The sequence below is a fragment of the Cynocephalus volans genome, chromosome 8 (assembly GCF_027409185.1).
Source record: "Cynocephalus volans isolate mCynVol1 chromosome 8, mCynVol1.pri, whole genome shotgun sequence".
NCBI lineage: Eukaryota > Metazoa > Chordata > Mammalia > Dermoptera > Cynocephalidae > Cynocephalus > Cynocephalus volans.
The window spans coordinates 32,398,217-32,416,495 of NC_084467.1; the positions used below are offsets into that span (position 1 = coordinate 32,398,217).

The following is an 18,279-nucleotide window of genomic DNA, read 5'->3' on the forward strand; positions in this document are numbered from 1 at the left end:
TTCTCAATTTAATGCTGTGTTAATGAAACTCATTATTGAATTTCGGAGATGGTAACTCCAGACCTGCCTAGTGAAAACAACCATAGGTATTTTATGACTCTACTCTTAGATTTATTCGCATGTCAAAAGAGCAGTTCCGTTTTTTCTTTAACTCAGCAGAAACAATTCATCAAGTGATGAAAATAGATAGGACAGTGCTAAAAGGCAAATAAAAGGTGTTTGTGTCTGTTAGAAAAAAAGGGCGGGGTAGTGCATTTGAGAACAAAGACAATCTATTTTATTATTTTTATTTGTAAATTAATTAAATCTTTAATTTTACTTTTTAGACCTTATTGCAATATGCAAGCAACAAGAATGCATCAGAACATATTGTGTATCTTCTGGAGGTATATCGACTTGCCATCCAGAGCTTTGCCAGTGCACGTCCATACTTAACTACTGAATGTGAAGATGTCCTCTTAGTGCTTGGCAGACTAGTACTGTAAGTTTAAGAATTTAAATCATTCTTAAAATTGAGTATCCTTGCTCGTAATGTTTGCCTGACCTCTCTCTAGAATGGCATCATATTTATTCTCCAAAGCACCATTAGAGTCATACCTTTTAGTTTCCTTTGTTCTGAGCCCTCCTATTCAGGTCCCAGGAGATACAGTCCAAGTGAAGCGCCAGGCAAGCAACGTTATCTTTAACCGCTTCTAGAGTCTTTTTTTCCTACTTAGGCTTGGCATCCGAGAATGGTACATTTTCTCTCCGTCCCTTAGTTATAGATTAATTCAAGTGACAGAGTATCTGGAAACTATGGTGGTCTTTAAGCAACACTGTATACTTTGGGGAAAACACCATGAAGTTCTGAAATTTGCTTATATTATTTGAACTAAGAATAATTTTACTAGCAGGAAATAATGGGGTAGAGTATAAGATTGCCACCCTAAGAGTCCATGATCTCCTGTTTTAATATTTTCCTGCCTAGTAGCAGAAAAAATTACACCTTTAATGTAATTTTCATCTTCAAATTGAAAAAATACAACAGCCATTTCAGCTGGGGATTACCTTGTTCAGCTTACAAATTGTGTAGTGGGATAACTTCTAGTCTAGGTGGTTCATTTTAAAATTTTTCTCTGGCTTCACCTGTTTTTCTTTCCTATCCTCCAAAGCCCAAACCCTTTTAAACACCATGCCTTTATGGAACACAGCACTCCTGGTTTTATAATCTCGTTGTTCCTTCTACCAAGTCCCACTTTCTGTGTTGCCTGTGCTAATCCCTACGGGGTAAAGTAATATTCTGCAAGATTTTAGAGAAAGGTTGCTTGATTAGTATTTTGAGTTGATCTTTATTCAAGTTGTTATGGATTTCCTTTTCAAAATTCTTCCTGTTATTTCTTCTCTGTGCCTTCTGGGGAATGGTTAGGGTAGAAAGAAGAAACTCTTTTTACTTGCTTGGCTTGTTAGAAGTAAAGAAATGACTTTGCCGATCGTTCTGCTTCCTCTGCAAGTGACGGAAACCTGTATAGATGACAGTTACATGTATTTATCACTTTATCGGCTGAATTCTGTTTTTGTCTTCTGGAATTAGAATTGTTCCTATGTGGGAATTCTGGAATTAGAATTGTTCCTACCCCCACACACCTCCACCCCCCCAAATAAACTAAATAGAACCACTTGGAATATGATTTCTAAAAGGCTTATATTATTAGCAAATGTATTGTGGGTTTTCTTTTTTTCTCTTTTTTAAAGTCAGAAAGCCAATATAACAACTTTGAAGAGTAAAAAAAATTTTAAGTAGTCTAAACAAATGTAAAATATACTTTCAGTATTGTGGTCATATTGTACTTAATTATTACTGTACCCACCTTTATATACTTATTTATATTGTAGGAGTTGTTTTGAATTACTGCTTTCAGTGTCTGAAAGTGAACTGCCATGTGAAGTCTGGGTACCATTCCTTCAGTCTCTACAGGTGAGTTGATTTTAACTATGAAACATTCTCTGTATAGGTATCTAAGACACCTGGCTAATTACTCCCAGCAAACTAAAATTGGAAACTTAGAACAAAAACAAGTTCATTATATGTTGATTTTAAGTTCATGAAATGAGAAAAAGGCCCTCCACATGAAGGGGATGTGTTAACATATTTCATCACATCCAAGATTCACTTTTTCCCCTTAACACTTCAGGGATTGTGCCAAGCATTATAAATCTCTGAAACAGCCAAACTAAGTCATCATAGATTCTGTTTATGCATTTTACTTACAGGCAAACTACTGGGGCTCTCACATTGGCTTGATTACCACCTCTCTAGGTGAGCATATCAGAAAGTGGCAAGTTAGGGAGGGAGAGTAAGGATTGGAGAAGAAGCAAGTACTGTAGTGCCAACAACAGGAGGCAAATTTGCCTGTTTATAATGGGAACAGAAAAACTATTTTTAAAAATAGCAATCATTCTTTTATCAATTACTAATTATGTGCCAAACACTGCCCTACACTATGTTTTACATATTTTATATCTTTTAATTAAATTACAAACTTTATAATGTGGGGTATTATTTGAATCTTCCATTTACAAATGGGGAGACAGGTGCAGAGAGGTTCATTAGCTTGCCCAAAGTTACATCCAGATTTAAACACAAAGCCTGCTCTGTAAACTGCTTCCTTGAGGACACAATCTCCATAGTAGCTTGGACTGTTTCATGTATGTACAGATAAAGATTTGCATATTAACAGACACACCTCATTATTTGGGAATTTCTTTCCTTTGGGGTACATAACCGAAAATGAAATGATACAATGTTAATGTTTTTCTCTTTGTCGAGAAGAGGGTTCTTTGTCATGTTCTTGACCTATTTTAATCCCTGTAATGCTAGTCCTGATTTCTCACATATCCTTAAAAAGCTGCTAAAATTATCTTTCATGCATAGTATATTGATTTTTATCACTGTGTTTTGAGGACCACTAGTGATTTTGTCCTGGCATATGGCATTCTAGAAGGGTAAATCTACTTATTCTTATTAGGACTGTTACTATTACTTTTTAAAATATCCTTTTTAGAGAGAATGCTCTCATATTTCTTCATTCTTTTCTTAGATTGTTCACCTGAATGAGATAATTGCCTTTTTTCCCATCTGTGTCTTTTCAGTATTTATTAGACATGTAGGATATATCTTGAATATGTGTTCAGTAAAATAAATGCAGTAGGAGTACAGGTAAATTTAAGATGTAGTTCCTGTTGAAATTTGAAAGATAAAACCCTGAATTTTTCTTATTTTATGTGATATGTGGACAAGGCAGCAGATGGTATTGAGGATACTTCTGGTAAGAGAATAGTTTTTATCAGAGCAGGCCACAAATAGATCTTTTCTCAGTTGCTGTTTACAGCTGTATAACCCTTCCAGACTTTTTCGCTATGGATAAAAAAATAATCTGAAATGGGTTTTTTAATAAAGAAAGATGAGAGCCTATTTTCTGCAACTTGTTTTTTTTACTTAATAATTATCATGGATACATGTCTAGGATTGCATATGTAGATCTCTCTTTTTGATGATTGCCTAGAATCCTGTTTTGTGGCTGTACCATAAATTATTTGACTAAATTTCTTTGCTATTTGTTGTAAATGGTGCAAGAGTCAACATCTTCTGCTAGTATTTCTGTATTGTAGATTTCAAGATATGGGCTAGGATATTTTCATCTTAAAAAGAAACAAATCTTAGTTTTTAAAATTATTTTTTAAATGCCACGATAGTTTTTAAAGACTCTATGTAATGTTACTTTTTTAGTCAGTTTGCTATAATAAATATATATCTATTGGTAACAAAATATTACACATCATTTTCCTGAGTAAACTGAATTTTGAACTTTAACAAATGAAAAAGTAGAAAACTTTTTTTAAGCCATGCTGTGGCTTTTTATTTCAGTTGCTGTGTGTGGTGGTGGGTGATAGTATTTTCTGCTAAAATGTAATGTAGAGGTCTGTTAGGTATTATGAATACAGTAACCTGGCACAGCAAATTCTGAAATTTTCACATAGAGTCATTTTCTCCTTTGCAAAGAAAATGCCTGTAATCTTAAGGACAAAGAAGCCTGAGGACAGGTCAAGCTGTTAAAGGAAAATTGCTGCATTAGGTGCATTAGTTAAATATTTCTATTAGTAAACTATTAATTGGAAATATGGCTTACTGTATTAGTTTCCTATCTTAAACCTTTTCTCAGCAGAAGATAACTCAACAAATTGTGTGTGTGTGTGTGTGTGTGTGTGTGTGTGTGTGTAGTAAAAGCCTGTCTTATTTTAACATGAAAGTTAACGAGGGGAAAAACTTTATATCTTATATTTCATTTGAGTGGATATAAAACTATATCCTTAGGTCTGTGAACATTTTTGGCTTATGTTTTCCAAAGGAATATTGCTGTAAATGGAAGCTCATGTTCCTAGAGAATTTCAGCAGTTGAAAATAAGGGAAACAAGTTAAAACCTCAGTGTAATCAATAATCCTCACTAATATACAGGACAGTGAGATATGTACAGAATCATTTATATTGAGTTAAATTCTTGACCTCTTTTTCCCCTTATCCTTTGTGGATAGGTACTTTAAGGAACAAACTATTGGTAATTACATTTTGTTTGTTTGCTAAGAAGATAGAATGACAGCTAAAACCCTACACATTTCATGACATTTTATATAGAATCACCTCTCATTTAAATAGTAATTTAATAGAAGAATTTAAACAATTATGTAACAGTTGGTCTCATTAAATAATATTTCTTTTAGAAGGAATAGACTGCGTGTATGAATACTGCAGAATCCTTTAAAAGAAAGCCATACCAGTGGGCTTACAATAGTATAGTCAAGGGCTGGCTGGTTAGCTCAGTTGGTTGGAGTGCAGTGTTATAACACCAAGGTCAAGGGTTCGAATCCCAATACTGGCCAGCTGCCAAAACAAACAAATGAAAATAATAAAATCAATTACTACTAGGGCTATTGGTCTGGTCTTCAAAGAGTCTTCTAGTAATGTAAGCCGTCTTAATAATAGGGCACTCCAACTATCCAGTAGGAATGCAGGGACCTAAACTGAATTGCAGTAATAATTTTACCTGAGAAGAATTCAGGAAAGTATTTTAAATGTACTCTTTAACTTTGTTAAAGCATCCAAGTTTTGTAAAAAGTGACAACAGAATTTCACAAAGTGGATAGTGTTTTTTTGTTTATTTATTTTTAGGAAATTCAGTTATAGATTCTTCCAATTTATAGATGTTCAGATATATTGAACAGGCAACGTTACTTTTTATATAAATCATTAGCTTGTTTTCTAAATATACTGTTTTTGTTTTAGGAGTCACATGATGCATTATTGGAATTTGGAAATAATAACCTACAAATATTGGTTCATGTTACCAAGGAAGGTGTATGGAAGAACCCAGTTCTTCTTAAAATTCTGTCTCAACAGCCAGTAGAAACAGAGGAAGGTAAGTCTTAAAACTTTTTGACTATACAGGAGAATGGTTTAATTCTGAGAGAATTGAAATTGATTATGGGTTAAAATTTTGTGAATTTCACATCTGTATGTAAGCCTGATTATTCTGTTGTATTTTCAGTAGAAAAAATTAAGTATTAGCATTTAATATTTTGCTTATTTAAGTAAGGATACTTGTATTTTTAAGAGGTGTTCTAAGTGTCCCTTTGCACTTATTTTAGAATGTTGCATTGAGTAACAATGTTTTCATACAAATTTCCTGAGATAGAAATGAATAATCTGCTTCTAGTCTTTGGTATTTGGTGGAGTTCTGCTATACTTTGTTCACTGGTTGCAACAGCTAAGGGCCATGAAAAAAATTGCTTTTTTATTTTATACTCATGAAATAATTGGAATTCAGTGTTTCATAGAGAAAGGCAAAGAATGAAATTTTTTATTTGCAAAATTGTCAGTTTAAGACCAGAAGAATTGTAAATTTGAGTTGATGTTTGAATTTAGACACACAAAAGTATCTCATTTGATAAAGTCAACAGCTGTAACTTTATTTGCACCAAGTTAGTGGAAGTTCAAAGATCATATTCTGTTACATATATTTCTGGAATAAAAACAGATTTCAGAACAATTATTAAATTTTTTGAGATATCTTTACTGTAGGACTTAGTACAAACAGTTTGAATGTTGATGCCTTAAAATATCCCAGGAAGCTTTTTCATTCACCAAGTTTGACTGCCTACTACATACATGCCATTAAGGGCCTTTCTGTATAGTGAGAAGTTTGGCATAAGCTCACTTAGATTTTCTCTTGGTCCCTTTCTTCTGATAATTCTACTGCTTATCACTTGCACCAAGGAAAAAAACTCTTAAGTAGAAAATAGATCGGTGTTTATTGTTTTCCATCTATGTCCTAAATAAGTGGCATCCCTTTGTAAATATAGGCAGATGGAAGCTAAAATGTTACTTTTATTATTAATAAAAACTGTTAAAAGACAGAGCCAAGTAGTTTCAGAAGCATCCAGAATTAGGCAGATCTCAGTCCAGGTAAGTCCTGACTGGGGAAGAGAAGAATGAATGCTCTGTGCAGGCAGCCCCAAGCCCAAGAGGAGAAAGGGTGGAGTTGAATTAAACATTCCCAATATATTTTCCCCTGATATACTAATCAGATATGTCACCCCACCTTAAGACTTAACTGTGTTTTTTCACATAGAAAAACATCAAGAAATGGGGAGAAGCATTGCTTCTCACGTAGCATCTTGTGTGGTATCTTATGCATTTAGTAAAGATTAGTTAAGCACCTTCTATCTGTAAGACTCCAAATGGGTGCATGATAGCTACATATCTAAGGAATTATACGGAGGACTGTAGTATAACTGGTGAGCAACCTATGGCCTGCCTACTTCCTCAGTTGACCCTTAACCTAATTTCAGGTCAAAAGATTAGAAAGCTTCCTTTATGTCTCCACTGCCTCTGCAGCCCAAATATTAACATATTTGACACCAAAAAGCAGTGATTGTCATCTCATTGATTGTCTTTTGTTCAATAAAATAGTTATCAGATGCTTAAAAGTACACATTTTTTTGACCTCCAAGGAGCTCAATAAATGTTTTTCAGTTTAATTTTTTGAATTAAAAAAAGGCCTATAAACAAATGTTTTTGTTTTTCTGCCTTGAATTTTGCCCCCCTCTCCCCTCCATTTATAACTGAAGTATGTAATAAATGCCAGTTGTTGGCATTTCTGCCTGGCATGACCAGTAAAGGCACTATGGAAGAGCTGTTTCTTTTAACTGGACCTTAAATGTTATTGTTTTTACATAATGAAGTGTATTCAAGATAAAATGTCACAGTGTCTATAGCTTATTTTTAAGTGGTTCAGAAAAGGAAAAGCTAGGTAAGGAAATATAGCAAAACAGTTCAGTTTTTGAATCTGGGTGGAGGAGAGGGTTATAGGGTTTTCTATATTAAAATGTTTGGAAAATAAAATACAGAAAGGATCACGATTGGGAGTGAGACTTCTCAGTGTATACTTTATTATATTATCTTAAATATTGAAGCATATGATGGATTTCCTTTTAAAAGATAAATTTAAATAAAGATTGGTATCTTAAAATTATTTTTAAAATTCAAGATTAAGGTATGTATCAAAAACTGATATAGCAACGGTTTAACTGTAGTTGTAATATATTGAGTAAAATAGTTTTACCTCATAGAAATAATAGCTATGATTTTTAGAGTGTCTGCTATGTGTCAGGCACTGTATTAGTGCTTTTTTCATATCTCATTTAATCCATAAAGTAGGTGAGAGATTACACCTGCCCAAGACCAGTTGAAATTGCAGAGGCAGAATTTAAGCCCCAGATGAGGAGATGTTAAAAGTTTTTGATTGGGAAGTGATACCCCTTCAGTTGTTAAGTACATGGTTTTATTCAACATATAATATACAAGGCATTGTGCTTAGTGCTTTGGGGAATACAGAAGTTAACAAAACATGGTATTTGGTCACAAATTGCTAACAGTGTAATAAAGGAGACATCAGAAACAAATAATAGCGAGTATTATTGAACATTTACTCTGTGCCTGGCCTTGTGCTAAGTGTCTTATCTGCATTACTGGTATTTAATTTATGATTCTTTCATCCCTATGAGGTGGACATTACTAACGTTTTTACAGATGAAGAAATTTGAGGCTCTGAGAGGTTGTTTAATTTGTATAAGGGTCTCACAGCTATGTGTCAGAATCAGGATTCAACCTCAGATCAGTGATTCTAAAACCTGAGATCTTAACCTCGTACACCATAATTATTACCGTAATCGAAGAGAAAAAAGAAAACTAGGTGTGGTCAAAGAAGTAAAATGCTGTGGGAACTTAGAAGGAGCATGCCTGTTTTCAGGTGTGTTGCCTCCTGTGGGATTTCTGTAATTGCTTACAACCTCATAGGTCAGATAAATAGAGCAGAATCTGATGTTAGGCAGAATAGGATATACAGGGGACAGATGTGACAGGAAATAATATGGAGGAATTAGATTGAAGAGAGTTTAAAAAAAAAAAAATTGCTAGGACACAATAACCAAGTTAATCTCCTTAAGGAAAGGAGGTAGCAAGGAAAGATAATGCCAAACTTTTATTTTTATATAATTGAGAGAATACCATTACTGAAAATAGAAGTAAGGAATGAAGAGCTATTTGAGTGGGAGGTATGAGTTTATTTTGTGGAGTTTAGTGACCGTAGGACTGAAATAGAAAAGTCCAAGTGAATGTTATCTGTTTTCCCTCCATGCTTTTTGACCTTGGCTACATATTAGAATATCTGTGGAATTTAAAACTGAAAAACACACACACCAAGTTCCAGACTCCACCTGTAATATCAAAATCTCTGGAGTTGGAGCTCTGGAATCCAGAACTTTTTGCAGTGCCTTAGGAAATGGGCACTTATATGTTGCTGCTGGGAGTATAAATTGGTACAGTTTCTGGAGAGTAATTTTGCATTATTAGTATTACAAATGAACAACACCTTTAATCTAGCAATGCTACTTCAAGGAATTGTCTTATAGATGTATCACATGTGTGAAATTACCTATGTGTAGGATTGTGAATTGTGAATTGATGATTGCCAAAGATTGGAAACAACTTGCAAGTACATCAATAGGGGATTAGTTAAATGAATTACATGTACATCCATACAGTGGAATACTCTTCAGTTGTTAAAAATAATGAGGTGTCTCTAAATGTGCTGATGATAGAATGACCTGTGTGATACATTGAATGGGAGGGAAAAATTTCTTCTGTACTCAGAGTATTTCTGGAAGGATAAAAAAGTGGAAACAATTGTTTCTTAGGGAGGGAAACTAGGACAGTGGGGTCAGAGTAGAAGGGAAACTACTTTTAACTGTACGCTTTTTTGTGTGCCTTTTGAAATTTGTGATATATATGTTTATCTGTTTTAAAAAGGTAATTTAAAAAACTATACAGTTGATTGTCATATGTAGTTAAAATTGGGCTAGTGGCTTTATCCTTCGCATAGATCATTGCTACTCCATATATATATATATATATATATATATATGAGGGTGCTTCAAGAAGTTTGTAGAAAAATAGAATTAAAAGATAGTAGGACTTATCCATGAACCTTTAGAAGTACCCTTGTATGTAGGCCTGCAGACCTAGAAGCATGGTTATCACCTGGGAACTTGTTAGACAAGCAAAATCTCAGGCACCATCCCAGACCTAATGAATCAGAATCTGCATTTTAATAAGCTCCCCAGGTGATTCAGAAGGCACTTTCAAGTTTGAGAAACACTATTTTAGATTAACCATGTAAAGCAGTTTGTTCACTCACCACTAGGCTTGAAATGCAATATTCCCACCTCTGTCATTTAAGTAATACTACGTAACAATGTTACACACTTACTGAGTATCTACTATTTAAAACTAGAGGGCTTGTCCAGAGCACTGTACAATGAGTGCTTGGGTTCTTAATAGTACTGGTCAGAGCAGCATTTTCCAAAGTGTGTACTGAACCAGGAACATTATTTTGTAGGGTAATAATAATACATGTAAAAGGGTTCTCTGGTCAAATCAGTTTGGGAAACATTGGGTTAAATAAAAGTGAACAGTTTTCTTTATTGCAGGACTGTTCAGAGATTTGACCAAGGAATCCTTTTTTTTTCTAGGACTATCTCTCAGGTCATTTGGTCGGTGGAACACACTTTGAGAAATGCCTGGTTTAGAGGAAAGAGCACCACTGGCTTTGGAATCCTTGGCAAGTTACCTAACTTCTCTAAATATTAATTTTCCTTACCTTAAACTGGGGATAATAATACTTGCCTTGGTGGTGGTGTGAAGAATAAATGAGAGGTATATAAAAACATTTATCTTAAAACTTGGTACCTCATGAGTGTTCAATTGATAATTATTAATAATACATAGATTACCTAATTTTCTTGCACTAAAGTTCATTTTACTGTTCCTTACTATCCTCATCACAAAGTGAGAGGAAAAGTTCAAATAATTAATTTTGATAAAATGTTGTTAGTTTAATGAAAGGTTTGGTATTCAAAATAAAACTACTAACTAATGTGGAAATCAGTAGCAAAATGAATTTTCTTCTCATCTCTGTTGAATATTGAGACCAGAATAAACTTATCATTTATATCAACTGAATTTTAACTAAAAACAAATCAATAAATGTAAAAAAAGGTATCAAACTTTCAGCTTAACAAGCCTGACATTTTTGTGGTATGTTGTCAAACTTTTATTTTTCCTTTTTTCTAGTCAATAAATTGATTGCACAAGAAGGACCTTCCTTTCTGCAGATGCGAATAAAACATTTGTTGAAATCTAACTGCATTCCTCAGGCTACTGCTTTATCAAAACTATGCACAGAATCTAAAGAAATTACAAATGTGTCATCTTTTCAGCAAGCTTATCTCACGTGTTTATGTTCCATGCTCCCTAGTGAAGATGCTATTAAGGAGGTGAGTAAATTAAATAACTGTTGTCATTCACACTTAGGTTTTGATAGATGTTTCATGGTATGTTTTTTCCCATCGGAATGAAAACCAAGACATTCTTTTTCAGGCTACTGAAAAGTACCATTTTAATTGTATATTTAACTCTTCAAGAAATTGAGCATAAAGTTTTGTTTTATAGGTGGATTTGAAAAGTAGGTAGTTAAAGAGTATATTAAGGAATGTTTACATGTTTGGGTGATGGTTTGCTGTGGCATCTTTAAATGTGAAAGTTGTTTTTCTCCCTAAAGTAATGATTTCTCTATGTTTGGGAAATGCAGAAATTGTTAATAGTGGTGTCAAGAGATAAACTAAAGGAATGGCACTTAATTTTAGCTTAAGTTACACTATACATTTAACTTGTTAAGCAGAGAAGTGTAAGACTCTAGACCCCATGAATACATTTTGAACAACAATTAACTGGCCAAACAGGATGCCATTTGTATTAGTCCGTTCTCTGTTGCTGATAACAGAATACCTGAAACTGAGTAATTTGTAAGAACATGAAATTTGTTTCTTACAGTTTTGGAGGCTGGGATGTCCAGGGGCTGCATCTGGTGAGGGCCTTCTTTTTGGTGGGGACCCCTGCAGAGCCCTGTGGCAACATAGGGTACCATATGGCAAGAATGGCAAGAGTGCTTTCATGTGCTCCTAATAAAGCCACCAGTCTACACCCATGATAACCCATTAAACCATTAACTCATTACTCCATGAATGGACTAATCCGTTCACAAGAGATAGTCATCACCATCCAGTCACCTCTTAAAGGCCCCACTCTTCAGATAACATAATTGGATTTCCCACTCTCTTAACACTGTTACAGTGGAGATCAAGTTTCCAACACATGAACTTTTGGGGGACATATTGAACCCATAGCACTATGGAATAGTGGTTGAGTCTTTTTTTAAAAACTATCAAGTAGATTGCATCTTTTTTTTTTTTTTTTTGAACCTGAATCATCATTTTCCTTAGAAAATTTGGAATTAGTTTTCTCTAATAGTTAATCAGAAAAAGATTAAGAATTCCTAGGCTTTATTTTGTCATCTGCCTTTAATTCTCTCACCTGCCATTCAGATCTGAAACATGGATTCTCATTTTACTTCTAGCTGAAGTTTCTTACTAAATGTAGGAATGCCAAGGATCTGATTCTGTGGTAATTCTTAAACTTTTATGATAATTTTACCCTTAAATATTCTACATTCCAGATACAACACTTTTATCTTGTTGCCACACTCCCTTTAATATACAGGTTCCACCAGGACCATCCAGGATCTATTGCTCCTATCACCTTATCATTCTCCCTTAACGCCCTCAAGTATCACTTTCCTCCCTCCTCTGCTTTTCCACAGTCAGTCATCTTCACTCCCTTGCATATACTCTCAATTCTTCTGCTGGTCTTTTTCTTAATTGTACTTGTTTGACTACCAGTATCCTGGTTATCCATAAGTCTTCACTTGCTCTTTATATTTACCTGCACTCATGGAGCTAAACTTACGTGAAGGAAAACCTTCCAACTAATTTCACTTTAAATCAATCATACTATATTTCTTTAGTCTATTTACTCTCCTAGTCTCTTAGATTACATACTTTTCCCCTTCTCTTGAAACCTGTACTATAATAGTCTCTGCCCCATGTCACTCTCTGTTCATGAACTTTCTCCCTGTTTGTCTGAGGAAATTGAGGCAGCCAGAAGAGAACTTCCGTAGGCTTCCTCCATGACATCCACTAACCCCCCTGCATTCATGCATGTAAATCTTCCCTGCTGTTATTACAGATAGATTATATCTGTTCTCATAGCTGATGCAAACCCCTCCGTTTCTGTGTCAGATTCCATTTGTTTTTGCCTCCCATGAGGTTAATGCTACAGCAGTTTTCCACTTCTCTACTATATCATTAGTTTCCCCCTCTCTGCTGTAACCACTCTACCAGCATTTATGGTCTTACTTCCATCTTTAAAAAAGGAATCTTCTTTCTTTCTTTATTTTTTTAATTTTAATTTTTATTTTTTTATGTGGTTGATTATTGTGGCCCATTACCGAAACTGCCCTCCCTCCCCCCTCTCCCCCCTCCCTCCCAGCAATGTCCTTTCTGTTTGCTTGTTATTTTTTTATTATTATTTTTATTTTTTTTTTAAAGATGACCAGTAAGGGGATCTTAACCCTTGACTTGGTGTTGTCGACACCATACTCTCTGAAATAAGGTAACCGGCCATTCCTATATAGGGATCCAAACCCGTGGCCTTGGTGTTACCAGCACTACACTCTCCCAAGTGAGCCATGGGCCGGCCCTAAAAAAGGAATCTTTTTTAGATCCCACTTCCCCTTCCAGCTACTACCCTATATCTCTCCTGGCCTTTTTAGCATAATTTTTTGAATGAATTGTCTAAATTTACTGTTCAACATTTTTCTCCTTTCAAGACATTCTGATATGATGTTCACCCCTGCCAATTTACCACATCACTAAATCCAGTGATGACTTTTCAGTTTTTGCCTTACCAGTCTAACTTCTCAACTTTGACGTTTTTCACTTGGCTTCTAGGGTACCACACTCTCTTGGCTTTCTGTCTGCCTCACTAATGGCTCTTTCTCAGTTCTGTTTTGCTCTCTGCTTAGTAAATGTTGCAGTACCCAACGATTCTGTCATTGGGTCATCTTCTCTTTTTCTATCTACACTAATTCCTTTAATGATCTCATCTAGTCTTATGGCTTTAAATACTAACTATGGTCTGAATTCAGATATTTTCTCTCTAGCCCAGTCCTTTCCTCTGAACTCCAGGCTCATATCCAACTGCCTAATTACCATCTCTGCTTGTACAGCTGATAACATCTCAAATTTAACATGTTCATAACTAAGCTCCTGATATTATTAGCGCTTTGTTTTTATGAACTCTCTTTTAAATGAACTCAATTGCCTTCCAACTATATTCTGTGTTGCAAGTTGAGGGGAGGTGTGGGCAGTAGTGAATAACTAGCTACCATTTTTTTAGTTCTTACTGTGTGTTAGGCACTGTGCTAAATGCATTACAACTTTGTCACTTTTAAGCCTTACAACAACTCTGAGGTAGTTTCATTTTATTGATGAGGAAAGTGAGTCCCAGATTAAGTAATATTTTAAAGTTACAAAGCTAAAGTGGTTAAGCTGGGATTAAAACCTGAGTTTGGTATACTGTCAAGTGATACATAATATGAGGGTTACCTTAAGTCTTTATTCTATGGGCCTTGGGCCTTAGCTACCTTTCTAGTCTCTGACCATATGTTAATGCTCACCACTCTTCGGTCTCCTTGTCTTTGCTATTCTTTAAACAAGCCAAACTTGTTCCTGCCTTAGAGCTTTGTACTGCTATTCCCTCTGCCCAGAATGCCTTTCCACAGGATAATTTGGGTGGCTTACTTCCTTACCTGATGTCTGTTCAATATTTATGTCTGTTTAATATTACCATATCAGAGAGGCCTTCCTCACTGTCCCATCTGAGATAATCCCCTATCCTGCCTTATTTTCCTTCAATAAATATCTGCTGTCATTATTATGAATACAGTTGGTCCCCAGTATCCATAGGGGATTGGTTCCAGGACCACCCATGGACACCAAAATCCATGATGCTCAGGTCCCTGATATAAACTGGTATAGTATTTGCATATAACCTATGCACATCCTCTCATGTATCTTAAATCATATCCAGATTACTTATAATACTTAATACTGTGTAAATGTTATGTAAATAGTTTTTATGCTGTATTGTTTAGGGATTAACAACAAGAAAAACATGTCTGCACATTCAGTACAGATGCAGCTTTTTTCCCCGAATATCTTTGATCAGTGGTTGGTTGAATCCGTGGATGCAGAACCCACCAATATGGAAGGCCAATTGTATATACTAACCCATCTAAAATGGCTTCTGTCACTCTCTGTCCTCCTACCTAGCTGTATTTTCTTTATAGCACATATTACTACTTCCACTGAACAGTTTGCTTTTTCTCTATTTCTTCCCACTAGATTATAAACTCTGTAAGGATGGGAAGATAGATTGTTGACTGCTACATTCTTATATTCTGGAAGAATGCTTGGCTGCATAGGCACTAAGTACTTATTTGTTGAGTGAATGAGTGAAAGGTACAGCCCCATACCTTGATGTTTTGTTACTGGGATTTCTAGCTGTCATTACATGAGTTATGACCAGAATATCAAAGCTGAAACATTCCACTCACGCTTTGTATGCTTTAAATTTTTGCTTGAAGGTCTTATTCAGTCCTAAAATTGTGATTCCTATTTTTCTTATCAGCCTTATTTCACTTTGAAATATAAAACTTATGTTACATGTGTATTTACCAAAATGTGGACCAAGGTGAAACCAAGTATAGTGCAGTGATACACATTTCTGTATAGGTTGACTGAATCAATGTTTGGGTTAATAGTTATTTCAAATGGCTGAAATTTCCTGTAGCCCAGATCCTGTTCCCCATTGCGAGAAGCTTGTTTGTCAGAGTACATACTGAAATTTAAGATGTACTTACCAATGGCCAAAATAGTGACAGAGATTTGATTCTATCCTGGACTAGTAGCCTTTGCATTTCTATCAACTACCTTACATTTTCAAGTGTTCACAAACTCTTTATTCTGGGATATTGGATTAGAAACATCCCCGTGGGAAGCGATGTAGCCTGGACTTTGAGATTTATTGGTTAACTTGAATCTGAGAGGATTGTGCAGGCAGGGAATGTGTGGATAGAGACACAGAATGCTTATCATCTTTGTTTTGGGAAATGGCCCTAGAGAGGAGGTCTGATATAGGATGCAGAGATGAAACAGCCAGGTGGTTGCTGTGAAGTGGCAGACATGTAGTTTCCCCAAATGGGGATTGAAGCTATGACCCCTAGCATCCTTAATTATTGTTCTAATTTGTTGGACTTTAATCAAAGGATAAAATATTTTGCCCTGTCTTTTCAGACTTCCCACTTCAACCTTAAAAATAATTACAGAAAACATTTATTGAGCACTTAGGTCTATTCCAAGCACTGTGCTAGGTTCCTTAAATGTGTTGGCATTTAATCTTTATTACAATCCTATGAATTTTATAACAATTAACTGAGACTTAGAGAGATTATATAACTGGCCCATAGTTACATATCCACTAAGTGGTGGGCCCAGGATTTAAATCTGAGGTGGTCTGCCTCTGTTTTGCTTTTGTACATATTAATCTTACACTCACACATCTCCTTATATCATGATCCATTTCACTCGCACTGCCAACTTCCTGTTATGGATGTCTGGTTATTTCTGAATTTCGGTTCTGAGTTAGAGTAGACTTGTTCCTTAGGGGGGTTTTTCATATTTCTTTTGTTTGCCCAATGGGGAAACAAACAATCAAACTTGTGACTGTTATGTCAGAAAGGATGAGAGTGGACTTTGGAGTTCTGAGACTTCTGGATGGCTCATTACTGGATTGGATTGACTGAGAGTGTAGGAAGAATATGTTTTTCACAAGACCTCTAGAGAAGGAGAGCAACAGTCAGAATATGTAGGTTTGAATCCTGGCATTGTTATTTACTAGCTATACAACCTTCGGCAGATAGCTTCATTTTCTTTATCTGTAAAGTGGGCGGAACAATAGTAGCTATCTCACAAGATGGCTGGATAGTTCAAATGTGATAATATTTAAAGTGTCTAATACTGTTTTTGGCATGTAATAAACACTGTACAAATACAGACTCTAGTATAAGGATGCTTTAGGCCTAGAGTACAGAAATAGGGATGAGTGATTGAGGAGACTGACCAGAGATGAAATCTGGATTTGATGGAGAATTGTGGTATATACAGAGATAATTAGCCTCCTATGACTTCATCCACATTTTTAAAAGCATTCATAAGGGACTGACTATAAACCTGTATGCTAATTTATTTATTTGCCATGTCGGATAGGATAGGGAAATATACCGCTTCACTCTTATAGCAGCTGCAATATTTTGTTTGGGAAACTTAATCAGAGTAAAGTGTAGTAATGGTTATTACTACAGAAACTTAATCAGAGTAAAATGTAGCACTTGACACATGTCAAAAGAATTCAACAGCAGGAGCAGCAAAAATGGTACACCTTAGATTTGATTCATCCTCATCCTATAACAACTTTTCCTTTAATCTCTCAGCCTTTGTTTTTTTAAAACCTAGCATTGTATCAGTCATTGGCAAGTACGAAAGTATGCGTATGGCCTAGTTCATTTGCCAGAAACAATTATAGGAAAATAAGTACTAAGCTGTATGATACTGCCCCTAAGTTCAGTAGGAGTGTAGAGATAGAGAATATCTGTGTAGACTGGCAAATAAGGCTTTATAGAAAAATTGATCCTTGAGTTGGACCTTGATGTAATGATGGGGTTTGGATGGATAGTTTGGGGGTAACTGATTGTGGTAATAAAGGCACAGAAAGTAATGTGTACTCTTCAGGGACCCTCCAGAGAATATCCTGCCTAGGGCAGAGAGTGGGTGTTGAGGTCTTGTGAGAAATAAGACCTGTTGGGTGGGGAAAAGGAGGGCCTTGGAAATTCCAGGCATTAGAGCTTATATTTGATGCAGTAGAAATTGGGAAGGTTTTGAAGGTAGGAAGTGACATGATTGAGGTGGTGTTTTAGAAAGATGAGATTGAAAGAGTATAGTTGACCTTTGAACAACACTGTTTTAAACTGCACAGGTCCACTTCTGTGGATTTTTTTCAATAAATATACATACAGTACTATATTTTCTCTTCCTTATGATTTTCTTAATATTTTCTTTTCTCTAGCTTACTTTATTGTAAGAACATATGTATTATATTAATATAACATACAAAATAAGTATTCATCAACTTAGTAAGGCTTCCATTTAACAGTAGGCTATTAGTAGTTAAATTTTGGGGAAGTCAAAAGTTATGTGTGGATTTTGGCTGTGTGAGAAAAGTTATGTGGTTGGCACTTCTAACCCCCACATTGTTCAAGGGTCAACTGTATGTATTAAGTTTAGGATAAGAGATTGGAGTTTCAAGAGACGATAGCACAGGGCTTGCTGACAGGGCAAAAATAGAGGATGATGCCTTCAAGAGGCTCATAAGGTGGCTTCTATCCTGGAAGAATGGTAGTGCTCTGCTACTGGCTAGAATGGCAGAGAAGGAGAGGAGGGGCAGGGAGGGCATAGAAAGATACAGCTTTGTTTTGTACATCTCTTTCCTGGTTTATTGATAGCAACATAAGGAAACAGGGTTTTTCCTAAAGTTATATAATGTTTTTTGTCAACCAATGTGTTGAGTTTGCAAGGAACTCTGTTATTTATAGGAAATATGATCTGCTACTACT

At 35.4% G+C, this 18,279-nt stretch overlaps 1 protein-coding gene across 1 annotated transcript in view; it reads left to right on the top strand.

The window, feature by feature from the left end:
• RLF (RLF zinc finger) overlaps positions 1–18,279 on the top strand; it is a 70,901-nt gene that overhangs the window by 21,568 nt on the left and 31,054 nt on the right. Inside the window, exons 2-5 of the mRNA XM_063106350.1 lie at positions 327–481; positions 1,873–1,954; positions 5,319–5,451; positions 10,725–10,927. Coding sequence (XP_062962420.1) covers positions 327–481; positions 1,873–1,954; positions 5,319–5,451; positions 10,725–10,927 — 573 coding nt within the window. The remainder of the gene's footprint in view (positions 1–326; positions 482–1,872; positions 1,955–5,318; positions 5,452–10,724; positions 10,928–18,279) is intronic.